Below are 16,503 nucleotides of genomic sequence, written 5' to 3'. Positions count from 1 at the left end.
GTCTAAATTACTAGTTCCTAACTTAAAACAGATACGGCTTGACAAAAAACTAAAAGAAGACGCAGCTTTCCCAGCACCCTTGTTCTCACATTTTCCAAAGTTGTAATTTGGGCAGCATTATAAAACATGCAAATGATTGAGAATGTCAGCTGCAAATGATCCCAAATATCATTACAAATGTCACAACATCGTTGGAGGCTAAATGGCAAGAAGGATGGGGGCAAGGGGTTAGAGGAAAGAGAGGCGGAGGAGAGGGAGGAAAGGGGATGCACACGGAACATTAGAAAGACAAATGGCTTTACTGATGTTTACTGAGTCCCAGCGCTAAGAACCGCATGGTTTCCAGAGAACCCATAAGTGCCTGGAGCTCCAGCGCCTGAATAGGGAAAGCCACTGTTTTACATACTGTTCAATATGTATATAGTAATGTGCTTCTATTAAGACAACAATAAAACCAAAGTGATCTTTGCATGATTCTTAATATTAAGCAGCATGACATGACATTAATCATTTTGATTAACAGAAGGCATTCCTTTAATTTAAAATAAGTTCAGTACTATGAATCCCACTGGCAAACCGCACAATACATCAATCAGCCACAACATTATGATCACTGACAGGAGAAGTGAATAACATCGACCGTCTTGTGAAAATACAATGTTCTGCTATGAAACGTTCGAACCTGGCATTCATGTGGATGTTACTTAGACATGTAGCACCCACCTAGACCAGATCAGGCACCACAGGACACCATCAGAAGGCCCATGTCCATTCTCTGATGAGTCACAACTTTTTTGAAGGGGCACAAGGGAGACCTACACGATATCAGGATAACATAATGTTATGCCTGATCGGTGTATGTTTCTATTATATTTTCATGCTGCAACAATTTGTATTTTCTGCTCACAATGAATGACTGACTACACTGCTATAGTCAAGGCATCGCTGTGTTTGTGGACCACATACAGCAAAGTGCCAAAGGGGGGAAATGCTATGATGCTATAAGCATTACACTTCATCAATTCAATACAAACTGACAGCAGTGAAAGTACACGGTACAATATGTGCTTAAAGCAACCACCGGGACATCCCAGTGGAACAAGTACTTACCTTACCACCAGCTCTTTACCACTCCATGCATGCTGCCTTAAAGACGGCTTGAACCAATCAAGGATCTGAGTAGTATTAACACCAAGCTTTTGTTTCTTTTAAATATCTCTTAATGAGGACTCCCTTATGTTGTCTTATTAATGGTGGGTCTGGGTGTAAACCTACAGCCTGGAAAATAATGTCAATACTGAGCAATTATCAGATTAAAATGAGAAATTTGAGAATTCACGTGGGCCATGTGTCTCAACAGGTTTAAAAAGAAAAAAACAAACAAAAAAAAAACAGGGAGTGAAACCGGTCACCCATACGTGCCACTAATGTTCACCACCTCTAACCCAATCATGGCCAAGGTAAACGCACACGGACTCGTTAGCGACAGCAGGAGAGATGCACGGCACATACACAGCCCCGAACAACCGCACTCCTTCACCCATCCGTGATAGTTAAGTTTCTGCTCGGCTGGTTCGGTACAGGGAGACAGGAGGGAGAGAGATGGAGAGATGGAGGGTGCTGAACCGAGTCATGCAGCGTGAGCGAACGAAGAGGAGGAGGAGGAGGATGAGGAGGATGAGGAGGAGGAAGACTGGTTCCAGACCTCTGAATCACCGCCCACATCACCAGTTTTATCAGTGACTCAAAAGGGTCTGGTGTGGCTGTTTCACTGTTACGTGGAAGGAGAAACCAATCCTTTTGGTATATAGGGAAGAACTAGTAAGTTTGTTTGTTTTTTTTACATAGAAAGTCCAGTTTTGATGAATAAAAGCAATCAACACACACTGCACTGCCACTTTCTGCCCTTTTTTTAACATTTGTGAGGGTAGTGAGACAACAGGGAAACAAGTGAGAGAAATGGGAAATGACAAGCCAGCAGAGACGTCGCAGGTGAACATCGGAGTAACCGAAAGAGTGAAAGTCTCTATGCCAGGTTTTTCCATCTGTCAAAATAAAAACACGTCCGTGAACTCCTCGGCACGTCATGCTTTATTAAACGCTTTCAGCTCGCGTGCCTTTTAATGCTGGCCTTTAGCGTTTTCTTTGCCGTCTGATCATTACAGTCTACCTACGTACGCCCCAAATTTGCATAATCTTTCACTCGCTTTAGTTAATATGCCGTTTCTTGAATACAAAGAAACAAAAAAAAAACAGCTGCTTTAAAGCGGGATGAGGTAGCTCGCAAACGTTAGCAAGCGCTAAAGATCTGGCGCCTTCACACGGGGGTTGTTTACACCAACAAGAAGAGTCTATCCAAGCTCCTACTTGTTCTATTCGCAAGCTTGCGAGGGGAAATGTTTGGAAAAGAGGTCAGAGGTCGCAAGCTTTAGCATTTCCAACTTTAAGTCACCCGGTCGTTTGCGGGATTTTCCTTGTGCGCACGACTTTCCATGTCGTAACTGTGAGCTCATGAGCTGAAAGAAACTCTCTACACAACCGATTACGAAATATTAGCCGAATACCGCAAGAGGGGGCGTGCTCATATAGGCTTTAATCGCGAACACGCAAACACGACCCCATTTGAAGGAAGCACTGCAGCTGATACGGCAGTTAACAATTGAACTGCAAGCGTTTTTGTGCTCGCGACTTTCCACATCTTTCTCACGAGCTCCATTTAGAGGCAGCACAGCACACTGGCTAAATCAAATAGCCTCCCCTTTGTCTGATGTCAAATAAAGATTGGAATAATGGAGATCTTTGACACTGCCCCGTCAGTCCTCTGTAACGGGGCGCCACAGCTTACGTAATTTATCCTGCCTCCACAAAAAAGTGAGATTCTAAATCCATGTCTGAAAACGCAGACAATGGATACAAGAAAAAAAATAAAGTTCATCGGGGCAATATGTGACACAGTGGCCAAGATTCCCACAGAGCTGCAGGAAATTGCATAATAGCAACACACAAAGTGAGAATAATGAACAAACAAGACTCTTCAGGCAAATGAAACGAGAGTATTCGCGCTAATTTCGGCGCCGAAATAACACGTTTTAATGCGGCAATATTTAAATTCAATTTAAGCGCCGGTTTGGCTGGTAATGAAACGATGTCTCTTTTGTCTCTCCGTCTGTCTCCCCCCCCGTCTCTTACTCGAGTGAGCAGTTGGCGTAAACACACCGACTGCAGCAGCAACAATAATCACGTCAAGACTGCCCTGACGTTCGTATAAACATGATTTTGGGTGAGTCACAGAGGCAAGTAGAGAAAGAAACAAATCAATAGCAGACGGAGTGCTGGATGGAATAGTGCGGCGAGATGGATATTTAGGGTTGACATTTAAGCGAAAGTAAATACCCCTCTGTGGAGAGCAACCTCCATTTGTTTCTGCCAGGGTGACACAGCTCTGGTAGATGAGGCCTGTTTTTCTTTTCTTTTTTTCTGTTTATCCATCCATCTCTCTCTCCCTCTCTCTCTTGTTTCTACATACACTACATGTGCATTTCCTTCCTTCCACCTCTTTATCTGTCCCCCCAGCCGTCTCAAGTATCTCCTCACCCCCCTGAAAGCATCTCATGGACGTCACACACGGGAGGAGTGCTCGGCGTAATCCTGAGCGATCTCTCTCTACTCTTTTTCTACTGTAGCTGTAGATAAACAGCCTTAAGCGATTTGCATTTCACAGATCTGAAAGTGTGATGCGCTTCCTTTAAGTGTTATTTAGCAGCTCAGAGCGGAACGTATACATTTGCTCGCGACATTTATTCGATATTAAAAGTTTTCGTTGAGGACTTCTTCTTTGGTTCCATTTTCCCATCCTCTCCTCCCTTCTTCCAGTTCCCATGGCTGTGTCTTACCTCCCTCCAATCTCCCTCTCTCCCCCCTCTCTCTCTCGCTCTCCTTAATGTGCTTTTTGTGTGAGTGGAAAACAGAGCAGTCATACGCCTCGACCCAGCCATCAAACATTTACATCATGTGGTGCTATGGAGCGCAAAAGAGAGGAAGACAGAAAGACACAGAAAAAAAGGAAAAAAAAAAAAGGAGAGGGGCGCCTACAAAAGAAACAAAGACAGACATGGAAAGACAAGAAGAAAAAAAAGGGGGAAAACACACAGACAGACAGAGTCATGCAAAGAAAGAGGCAGACAGAAAGAGTGAAATTTAGGAAAGACACACACAGAGATGGACAAAGAGAACGTAAAGGACCGAGACGGACCGAGAAAGATGCATGGGAACAGCTGAGCACCTCAAACAGAGGAGTCATTGTCTGAGCGCCAGTGGGTCAGGAGTTCACCAGCCACTAGGTCCACCGCACTGATAGGCAAGGCTACCGCGAAGGATGACGTTTATAATTGATCACACGAGAATTTGGACAACTCATGTTTACGTGTTTTGATTGATAACAGATTTTCATTTAGATCTCCAGACAGTGGAAAATAAAAAAATCAGGCTTTGAACAGAAAATAAGAGAAGGTCAGGGAGTAATGAAAGAAAGGTGGGACGTGCGTGTCTGGCTGGCTGGAAAATCCTAATAAACTCAGGATGTCTGTGACGCACTAGTCTCATCTAGTGAAGTGAGAATACTCCAGGTTCAAAAGCAATACTGAGGCAGATCATGTGTGTGTGTGTGTGTTTAAAGTTGCTGTGTGCACCAGTCAGCCACAGCATTAGAACCACTGACAGGAGAAGTGAATAACATTGATCATCTTGTGACAATACAATGTTCTGCTGGGAAACTTTTGGACCTGACATTCGTGTAAATGTTACTTAGACATGTAGCACCCACCTAGACTAGACCAGGTACTTCCCACCCCATAGCAATGACACTCCTTGATGGCAGCAGCCATCCCCAGCAGGATGCAGCCTGACACAGACACACACACAAAAACTCTTTAATTCAAAATTCACTAGATCCCAAACTGATCAATTATCCTTGGGATGATCCACAGAGGCCCCTCCCCTCAACCCACAGGACCCAAAGGCCCCCACTAAAAACATTCTGTTCCCAGACACCACAGGACACCCTCAGAAGGCCCATGTCCATTCTCTGATGAGTCACAACTGTTTTGGAGGCACAAGGGAGACCTAGACAATATTAGGATTAGAATATAATGTTATGACTGATCAGTGTACACAAAGACAAATACAATGCGATGTATTCACTGGCTTAGAAGGATCAAGTTGCAAACTTGATCCTTCTAAGCCAGTGATTCATTTTCTGATTTTAAATGCTGCTTTTACTTTTCACATTTTTCTTTTTTTTTCTTTTTAGGTTTAACATTTCATTAAAGACCCCTGGAGGAGCTTTTCAAACAGGCCCTATACATCAACATGATCTTCCCGCTTCCTGTAAAAACCCACGCACAGATGGGATTTCTAACCTGACCTTCAGATCAGCAGAATGCCACCGTGTGTTTGTGATTACCATGCGTGGATTGTGAATACAAATTTGCCATTATGAAACAATAAAAGCCATCCATCCGTCCACCAATCCGTCCATCTACCATCTCTCCATTGTCTGGGTCAAGAAAGATCAACATTTTAAGAACACATTTTATCACCTTTCATGTTGATTAAACAAACTTGTTAGAAAATAGTTGCCTATTCGCAATATTACGATCCATTTGGTGTCATGCTTAAATTTAAATCCTGGATTATCTCTGTGTTCAAGCCTACTGGGGGAACCTTCTGGATCTTTAGCTGCTAATTGCTCCACCATAACGTTCACCAGCTAGTTGCTAAATACATCTTTGCCAGTTAGTATACAGGGGGCTTCTTCCCTCCTTTGTGTCCGAAAATAAGAGCTGTTGAAACTCACTAAGAAGCTGTTAAACCGACGGGAGTTGCACATTCAGGTGACAGTTCCTCACAACAAGAGGGAAGCAATTGAGTAACTATTTTCAGAAACACAACTGGTGTCTATTTGTTTAAGACATCCGAGTGAAAACTAATAACAGGGTATAATTTATCATGATAATAATGTTCGTCTAATAGAATAAGGGCCGGGACAAAGCCGATTTCATCATCCTCTTTTTTGTTTTTTTCCATTACTTCCCCAAGGTCTGGCACAGGTGGGGGAGACAATCAAGCCGGAAAGTAATACCCTGAAGGATTTCCAGGTGATTCTGGGGCAGTACACAGCAGTGACATGGGATAAAAGCAAAGAGTGCTGTGATTAATCATTGCTGAATACTCATAACCGCATCCTAAAATATTATGTGCACCCGATTTAAAAAAAAAAAAAAAAAAAAAAAAAAAAAAAAAAGCATGAAATTGAGCTGAAACCACCTGGTCCTGGTTGTCAGCTGCAATTATCTTCTTTCTTCTCTCCTTGCCATCCTAATTGCCACGCCTCATCTTTGGAGGTGACATGACTTCTTCCCTTTGGGCTCTTTCTTGCTACGTCTGTTTCCATTTTTAGCTTTTTTACCTCCTACTCTCGGAGCAGCATTATCATAAGTAAGACCTCGGTGTCTCGTTCAAGGGCACGTTATCGTGAACTTGGCTGCTAATGGGATGGGCCGGTGGTTAATGGCTGCGATGAGTGTTACAGGTGTCGTTAGCTCCCTGGATTTGGACCATTTGGACCCGTACGCTGCGGATTTATGGGAACAAACAAGGCAAAGGACACTTACTCCATTACCGTTTTCCTTGTTTTTTGCCTCTGGTGTTTTGCCCCTGTACCCGCCCAACCCCCACAAATCTCTCGCTCTGCTCTGAAACGGGCCATACAATGAGAGAGATAGAAAGAGAGAGAGAGAGAGATGAGATAAATAGACATGAGTCCACATTCTGGCTGCTGCTGAGGAGGGAGGAGACACATTCAGGGAGGGGGAGAGAAAGAAGAAGGAACTCTTGCATTTACAAATGCATTATGTTGCATCTAAAATCACCCACATGCACATACATTATGTCATGCATTTGAACATATGTATGTACCTTCACAATGATCACAATTATGGCTGCAGAAACATGACACGAGCACATAACGAACAACACATTATCTTTTTTTTCATCACACAAACAGCTCAGCGTGTAGACATAACCCACCGGAGCAGATTCATATCTTAATTCCTTCTCTTCCTGTGTTCCTGTCCTACAAGATATTTTTTTTTTTTTTTTTTTGACCCACCCCATGCAAGCGGTGTCAAGCCTGCTTTATCATGTTACCTCAGACTGGAGAGCTGTGTGGTTCGTGCTTGAGGGTTACGTGGCAATCCCTGCCTTTGAAGACGTTCACCCTCACGAACGTCTTGGGTTTAAAAGGGGGAAAAAAAATAAATAAGCACGTGTCGTCCACGGCCTTATTTAAACAAAAACGAGTCACCTTGAGCTCTCGCAGTCAAACTGCGGCGGCTCTTTCCCTCTAATCCATACATTGCATAACACGGCAAGCCCTCCCTTCACATCTCCTAAAGTGTCTAACTGCTGCAAAAGCAAAGGGGTAGACTCGAGGAACGGGTGGGGGATGGGGCGGAAAACAGATAATATGGGGGGAAAGTGAATATGTGGGTATGTTATTATATAGCTTGAGCCTGTGCTCCTTGTTGAATTGAGTAAATTAGAATTACAGCGTCTACATCCACCGCCATCGTCTAGGAGATACACCAATACGTGAGCGGAACCAGATTGTGTATTTTGCGATGTTTAAACGGGTTTTGTGTTGAGCTTGCGTTGTGTTGCGCGGGCGTCCATTTGTTTGGGTCGCAGGGTTTCACGAACCAAGAAGGTTAAGAAATGAAGGGTTGTGTAACGCACCTGACACTCCCTGCATCAGCATCCGCCCAAAACAAGGGCCGATGTGCATACACACAAACACACACAAATTTCAGGTACAGGAGCAGAGGTACACTACATCAAAATGGAGGATGGGGGATCCTCAAACCCACTGACAAATCCCCACGCCACAGCCTTGTGACACATTTGACCCCAACTCCCACCACCACCAGATTTTCCTTTAACAGCCTTTTATCACCGTTTTTCAGTTTTTTCTTGCAATATTTTCTCTCTACGTCTCTTCTGTTTAACCTCCTTACCCCCATCTTTAAATAAATTGCTCTGTTGGTCTAAATGCCAGCTCTCACCCTTCCCCCCCCCCTTGTCTTTTTCTCACCCACCCACTCTTCCTTGCGAGAGCTCTCATCCTTCCCCACCAGTTTAACCCAGTTATGTCTCTTTCCCATCTTCCCGTGATCCACATCGTCTCTCATCTCCAGTTTCCCCCCCACCATTACTTTAATTCTGTCTCACATCCGTCATAGCCTGCTCATTTTCTGTCACCCCCTCCTAATTCCTCCTTCTCCGACACCGTTCGCCAACGGGCCTTACCAGGTATGCGCTACAGTGAAGCGCCGCCTCTGTCGGATGCTCTTGTTGACCATCAGCTTGCGAAAGAGGCGGGGGGAGCTCCTCGGGGACAGTTTCGGGGACGTGGCTCCCCTCTTCCCCCCCACCACGCCTGGCATCTTGGGGGGCTCCAGCTCCAGATGCATGTGCTCCTTGAATGTCCGGATGCACGAGTCCATGTCAACGCTCAGCTCGTTGGATGACATCCCTGAAGTCTGGGCTGAGACCTTGATGGTCACTGTCAAATTGCCAATTTCTGTACAAATTCAGTCCCGCTAGCCAGACACATACAACTGACTGGAGAAGTTTTCACCAGCTTGAATTCTTGCAGGAGAAGGCCATATCACACATACCCTTTTAGTTGCTTGGGCTGCTTTGCAACTGTGCTTTCTTTACTCCCCTCCTTTCCCCCTTGATTCACGGATTTAGGGAATGACCAGCCAGCCGTCGTGCCCTCTCCCTCTCTCTTTTCTCTGGCTCATGCCTCAGGCTTTCCTTATTGTCCGCTGTTCTTCAGAGGCTCTTTGAGGAGCTTCGACAGCAGGGTCACGTACAGAATTCCTCTTCCTCAACACCGATTTTCTCCCCTCTCCTCTCTCCTGGTCTTGCTCTCTGTAAAGTGCACACCCCAGTGCCCCCTCCTTCTCCCCCGTGTCCCTCTCGCTCTGCTGTCACTGTCGGTGCCCGCTATGTGCACACACCTCAGCGGCAACTCTTTCTCTCAGTCCATCCAGGCAGCCTAATGTTGGAGGATCTCCCTTATGAAAGATTCAAAGGGCTGGAAACTGCTCTCCTCCTCCTCCTCCTCTCCCACCATCAACCACTGCTTGACTGACCTCCTCTCTGTGCAAACAACCCCCACCTCTCCCAAAGGCACTCCCGGTGTGGCACAGAGTGACTCCAACTATGCTGAGCCTCAAGTCAGATTCCCCTTCACTCGTGCAGTCAGAGCGGTGAGCAGTGAGCGGTGAGCGGAGCGGAGCACGCTAATGCCTCACTTGCCGTTTCATTCAGAATATACACAAGGAGCTCAGAGCAGGCACGCAGCGACCGCAGGCCACGCCCCCCTCGCAAGGGATTGGCTGGTGGTGGTTGTGACGACAAGCAGGCAGGCACAGTAACAGGTTGTGGGGTTTATTATTTATTTTTTGTTTAACCGGGATTTGTGGCAATGTTGCTGATGGTGTTGTGACCTTTAGTGAAGCAGGCAAATGGTGCGCATGGGCCAAGAAATATATATATATATGCGAAAAGAAAAATGCAATTTGGAAGGGAGACAAATGCAAACAGCTTAATAGGCATCAGTGAAGAGAAGCATACACACTGCTCAAAGGTTAACTCATTCAAATAAACACTGTAAAGCATTTATGCCCGAACATACTGTAAACTTCTGTATTTAGGAAACAACATTAGTCCAAAAATGTCATTGTAATCTGACACAGGCAGACTTTTATCCGCCCATAATTCCGCCTGAATGACATAAACCCAACCATGAGATCACCACACTATGAAAAGAGGGAAAAAAGAATGAATAGACGGATAAACACCAGAAATGCATCTAACCGACACAAAGGGCTCGGGAGGGGAAAAAAAAAAGAAGAGGGGCCATCCCCTGAAGGTACAGAGAGAGAGACACAGAAGATGATGTTGAAATTTTCAAAAGGAACATCAGAAGAGGCAGAATGGCAGCGTGACGAGTATTGGAAATGTGAGCGCTGGCCCGTCTGCTCCGTGGACTGATTTGTTGTGGTTGTGAGTCACTGATGCTTCTGAGCCGCTGAGCCTCGGAGAGCTTTCTCGCTAAATTTTCCCCAAGAATCCCTTTGAAAACAGTCTTTACAAGCTCGTGTATAAAGAAGATAGTATTTGTAGTAATGTGAGGTGCCAGTGAATGGATGCATGGCATTCCCCAGTACAAATAATGTTGGTTTTACCAGCAAACACACAAATTTAATACTTGTCAAAGCATAATAGCAAGCAAAAAACATTAAATAACTAGCTAGTATGTTTGAGCTGACTAATAAATCCCAGTATAATCCAATACTGGTTGGTGATTGGTTGTAGGAATAACCTAACCTAAAATTTACACCAATCAGCCACAACATTAAAACCACTGACAGGAGAAGTAAATAACATTGACCATCTTGTGACAGTTCAGTGTTCTGCTGGGAAACTTTTGGACCTGGCATTCATTCATGTGGATGTTACTCAGACATGTACCCACCTAGACCAGAGCAGGCACCCCCACCCCATAGCAATGACACTCCTTGATGGCAGCAGCCATCCCCAGCAGGATGCAGCCTGACACAGGCACACACACAAAAACGATTTAGGAACAACTAAAAAAAAACATGAAGGACAGCACAAGGTGTCGACCTGGCCTCCATATTCACTAGATCCCAAACTGATCAAGCATATGTGGGATGATCCACAGAGGGCCCTCCCTCTCAACCCACAGGACCCAAAGGATAACATAAAGGGAAATGCATTAATCTTCATTCAAACCTTGGATCCTTCAGGTGAGGTGCAAACAAGGTTGCAAACAACACAGAGGCACCAGCCTGCGGACGAGACACTTCAGTGGCTTTGTAACTTGATGCACCGGCATGTGGACAGTTGCAATTCCAACACCAACAAAGAAGAAACCACGGATGTATTCTCCGGGGATTGCTAGCCACCACTGAACCATAGGGAGTCTCCAGTTGCTTCGAGAGTCATCGAGAGTCGACCGTGAGATTCTAAAGAGAGCTTTTGACTGATTGCGGTCACGAATCAGCAGAAAAACAACTTGTCTAAAGAGTATGATATATGCATTTCTTGAAAAAGACCAATCTCATAACTGTATAATGCTTAACATGTTCACCATCTTAGTTTCATTTGATGTAACCCTTGAATTTGGCAAAAAATAACCCAAAAATGGTTCACACTGACATTTTTTTACCTGGTGGAGGTAGATGAAATGTCAAATGGATTACTAATGTCATGCTATCGTTTCATCAGATGTCAAAACATGCCACAAAACCCTGCTGGAGTCACAAGTAGAGTACTAGTGTGAAAAACATTGTTAGAGGTCATCTTCTGGGCACCAAACATCTTCACCAGGTTTCATGAAAATTTGGTATTTGTTTAGACGATTCATTAAAGGTAAGTCAACTCGCTGGTGGTGCCAACGGAAAAGCCATAAGATCACTGAGGTTGTATCCTCTGGGAACTATGAATCCAGGCAAAGCTTCAAATATCATTGCTGGCTCTTATTAGTGATTATATCTCCATCACTGAGAACGGGGACAAAAGAGGGATGACAATGCACTAATGAGAAGGGGCAGAGGACGAATTCCAGAAAGAAAGACTGAAAGGGACCGAATTAGAGTGGACCGGACCATTTTAACTAAATGTTAAACCCTCCGTGCTCGAGGGCTCGAATGAAAGTGCACAATGTACGGTCACAGCACAGGAAGAAGTGAGATGGACAATAGCTCCTGCAGCCAGCCGTGAAGCTCTGTCAGCTCTTCACTGGTGCGTTATGTTCCCGGATCAAGTTGGACCTCGATATTGGGATCTGCTAAAACAGTAACTGGGGTTGAGGTATACAGCATGTCTGTTTGGCTTCTGAGACCCAGTAAACAAGCATTATTCTCGCATCACAACAAGAGTGTGATATCTTTCAATAACTGATTGAATAAAATAGTCAATAAATCAAATCTTTGTTGTTAACACTTGTGCACCATAAACGTTGATTTTGGAAAGCACTGTGGATTTGAATCAGTGTTATTGTAACTGCTTTCATTCATTAAAATCCTGGCAAACGCCTCTTATATCTTTACCTTGCTGAATGAGTAGAGAGTAAAAAAAAAAAAATCTATAAGCCTCCAATCCCCTCCAACCTCCTTCTGTCACTTTCCATTATTTCACAACGTGCCAGAAAGCCAGCCTGCCCCACGTTGCCTTACTCTTCGGCCTCCAGCGATAAAATCCTGAGCCAGGTGACGAGATCATCCTCAGGACTCGAGGAGAGTTGGAAGAGAAGGAAGGGGCGCTCGTGTGTCACCGTGAGTGTGGGGTTAATATGGAGCTGGCGGTGGGAGGGCTGCACGGGATGGATTTACGTCTCGGGATGAGAGCTCTTAATGTAGCATCTCTAGCAAAAACACTGTCTTCCTTACTCCCTTCTCTCCCGGTTAAGTGAAAAACAATCCTGCATCGTGGCCTAGATTAACAGACTCACAAAGGTCCACGAAGAAAAAACAGAGAGATGAAAGACACAAGCAGTTAAGTGCCAAGAATAGAACCAAGTTTATCCGTGTGAATTACATACAATACGTATAAATAAAACAAGAAAAAAAGAAACGTTAGCAAAAGGGATTTAGGTCTTGATATTTCTTCTGTGTACAGTCCTGGATAACAGACAAAGAGCGACAGCAGCTACGGATTTCTCCCTTGGATGTTTGAGTACAGTACAAGCAGACAGTTAAGAAGAAAAACACTTCTTTCTGTCAGCTCACAGCTTAACAGGCCAAAATATCCTCCGGTTGAATTCACATCCACGCTCACACATGAGCGGATTGCCGTGCAACAAAAATCTACCAGGACAGGACAGTAGCTCAGGTAAATATACTTTTTTTCTCTCTCTCTTTCTCTCTCTGACACTGAGCCAAACGCTTCTGAAAGCTGATGAATATGTAGAAGAGACGGCTTCTACATATTTATACTATTTAGCCAAGCACTATCTGAATGCTATTATCTTCCAAAATCATGCTGAAATATTGGATGTGGTTGACAGCTGGTGTTTATCTGGAGTGGAGTTGAGCGTCATTACCCTTTTTCTGTGGATTTAGAGCCCTTTTTACATGGACCCCATGCCAGGTACTGAATTCTGGGAAACGCACGATAACACATATACAACCATTATGTCTAATTTGTCTGTCTTTTGTCTCCGTGCTTGCTAAAAAAGTGAAACATCCAATTTGTGCCTTCTGGCTGCGTTGATTTGCTAACACCCACCCAGAGTCGTCTGGAACACCAGCGGAGAGGGCAGCGCTGAACGCCGCACCCGCCGCGGAAAGAAAGTACACCGAGTGCAGACAGCTCCTTATCTGACCGGTGTCGTACTGACCCTGGCTGAAAAGCATGTCCAAATATAGTTTTAAATCGGGTCCAGGGAGATATCTGAGAAGGCAAATTTCATTCACACTCAGAACTTTTAGCACCATACATCACTACTGGTACACTGGTTTGAATCTATTAGTACAGTACTCCAGGAGGATCTGTGCATATTCAGTGTACGAGAACAAACCTAAAATGAAACTACAGTAAAAACTAAATAAATCTTTTCATAGACCTTAGTGTAGTGCTGACCATTTGCTAGATTGTACTCGTGTCTTCCTGTAATATTTTGGGGATTTTAACAGATTATTACAAAATTACAACAAGAAATGCTGAAATATTGACTACATAGAGGTTTAAAGAACATCTTGGTGCGTGTACAAGCACAATAAATCCTTAAAGCATTGTCCTTTTATCAGTCAACATCCGCTAGAGTTGTTTTTGCCATTTGTAAACACTGGAATAAAAGACATTTCCGTACTGTGGCCAAATTTAAGGGGGATCAGGAAATAGCTGGAGAGAGTTGTAAACATGAGCTAGCGCGGCTAATGGGCTTACAACAGCAGTCCACAGAGCTGTTTAAAATACAGAATCTGATTGCATTAGTAACCTCGGTCATTAAACAGCACTCACTGCAGTCAGGCGGCATCCCTTCCCTGCTGATTGTATGGCTTCTCCAAATGGTTACAAAGAATACAGTCAGCTCACAGCCAGGAGCAAGCGCGTCCTGCCCTGTTCTATAACGGAAATAAATGAGAATCGTGATGTGGGCCGACTGTACCATAAGGTTTTTACATACGTGCACGGCCCCTTACACACAGCCCTCCACACCAGATTTCCTGCTGTCACTTAGGGGCCACTGTAGAGCTTCATTTGGGTGACAGTAATGCAAAGCAGGGCAGAGCCAAGCGGCAAACTTCAGCGTTGAAAAATGAAGCCAGTGTGATTCACTGAATGGCCATTTGAAGCTGGCTCCTACAGCAAGTCAATTCCATAGACTGTATAGAAATATGAACAATGCGTCCCCACCTCCTTGCATTAGCCAAACTGATGCTAGTTCCACGGGGACTCAGGCAGCAAAATCTTGCAAGTTTGAAGTCAGAGTGTGAGCAGTACTGCCTGAGAGTGGAGCCACATGAAGCCGCGTTATCGATGACCCATCCACACTTCCTCCAGATTAATACTGCGCTCTGCTCTACCTCCACCAGTTACAACAAAATGTTGGAAATACTTTTTCCAACTCTCACAATCCTGCAGCACCCCTTTACAGAGCAGTTGGTATGGCAACTGGTAGTCATCATGAGGTCACATCCTGTTTCCATAGTGTCAATTTAGAAAAATGGCCGCTTGAATATGCATCGGTATCATATTAACTACCTAAAATGACAGAAACCGCCCTTGAAAAAAAATATATTTGATGTGTAATTTAGTGTTTTAGTTTGGCCCAGGTCCCATTGACAAACATGGAAGTCGTGGAGCAGTATAGGTCACATCTATACTGCAGCCAGCCACCAGGGGGAGCTCTACTTCCTTTGGCCTCGCTTTTGAGGAGCTGTTCTGCGGTCCGTCTTTATAGTCTATGGTTAATCTGCATGAATCTCAATAGTCAAATGAAATAAATATGTTTACAGCCCCATTTTTAATAAGTCGGGAAATAGTCATTCACTGCCAAGATGTCAACATCCGGTGCCACGCACACTGAGCTTCAAAACTGACCATTTTCATTTACATTACAAGCACACATACTGTAGTTGTGAAAACTTTTCCATTGCTAACTAAATGCTGTGTTCTTTCCTACTATTCAGATGCCTAAAGTCCATGAAAGATTGCCTTCAACTTGCACATGAAGTAACAAGCACAATGCATTTAATTATGTAATCATGCCATGTCATAAGAGACCTACCAGCCATATATCTGATTCTTAGTGTGCACATACTGTAGACGCATCATCTGGCCTAAGACTTAATATCTCTGAATAAGATATAGTCTAGACAGTTAAATAAGCACACAAATATACTGTACGTGCAGATTTTCAGTCTTTGGTATTCACCCCGCAGTTCCCCTCTGCAGCAGCACAGGCTTTTCTCAAGCAGTGGCACGATCACACGCGCACACACACACACACACACACACACACACACACACACACACACACACACACACACACACAGCTTCAACAATCAATCTATGAGGCACTCTGAGCTCAGAAACAACTGTGTACATCAGCAGGAAAAATAATTGAATCCCAAAATAACTTCTTGCTCCCCTCTGTTCCTTCCAAACACTGACGAACTTGCGAAAATAAATGCAAATACGACAAGCAGGGATCAAGGGAGGGAACAAGGAGATGATTTAAACTGTGTTACAGGAAGATGATATAGAAACATATTCACCACACAAACACACACACACACACACATATATATCTACTGGCTCAAGGAATCAGGAGAGAGCAATCAGACTTGAGGACCTTTAAGAAGGTTCTGCTGACCATAACATTAAGCAGCAGTGATGCCTGAAGGAGGCACGGTGTGTTTTCTAAAGGAGAAAAGAGCCCGGAAGGGAAAAGCACATAAGGGAAACATGTTTGTGTCTATCACCAGGGTTACTGATTACTGACACACACCTCACCTGCTATAAAGTCTGTGGTTGCCAGAGCAGCCTGTACTGCCACCAATAAACTCGCTGTTAACAGAAAAAAAAAAAAAAATTGAATCATCAGATCCTGTAAAAATAAATTAAATCAAATAAATACAGTGTGTTCAGAATAGTTTTGAATAAAATAAACAATATATTCTTAAAAGAGCACCACAGATTTACAACCCTTTGTCCGCTTCAATAAATAATGTTCTCTGTGTATCGGGGGCTCAGAATCAAAATCTGTTGTTCTCCCAGAAACCTGTGACGTCACTGGGTCTCAGAAGAACTTTAAGCCGTTTAGGCAGTGCAGAGGATATTACGGACGAGAATGCCTTTAACGACGTATCGGCTGACTCTGATAGACAGCCAGCGTATTTA

The 16,503-nt window shown here is 44.1% G+C and overlaps 1 protein-coding gene across 2 annotated transcripts in view; it reads right to left on the bottom strand.

The window, feature by feature from the left end:
• Window positions 1–16,503, bottom strand: part of pde4ba (phosphodiesterase 4B, cAMP-specific a) — a gene marked incomplete at its 5' end in the record, with an annotated part of 162,519 nt that overhangs the window by 125,411 nt on the left and 20,605 nt on the right. Inside the window, one exon of one of the 2 annotated variants that reach the window (XM_084548894.1) lies at window positions 8,365–8,588. The exons of the other annotated variant lie outside the window; for it this stretch is intronic. Coding sequence (XP_084405020.1) covers window positions 8,365–8,588 — 224 coding nt within the window. Of the gene's footprint in view, window positions 1–8,364; window positions 8,589–16,503 lie in introns of those variants that run through there. 2 annotated transcript variants of the gene reach the window in all.

The sequence above is a fragment of the Chelon labrosus genome (genome assembly GCF_963514085.1).
Source record: "Chelon labrosus genome assembly, chromosome: 7".
Taxonomy (NCBI): domain Eukaryota; kingdom Metazoa; phylum Chordata; class Actinopteri; order Mugiliformes; family Mugilidae; genus Chelon; species Chelon labrosus.
The sequence above is the reverse complement of the archived record's forward strand: the minus strand, read 5'-3'. Positions and strand labels throughout refer to the sequence as shown.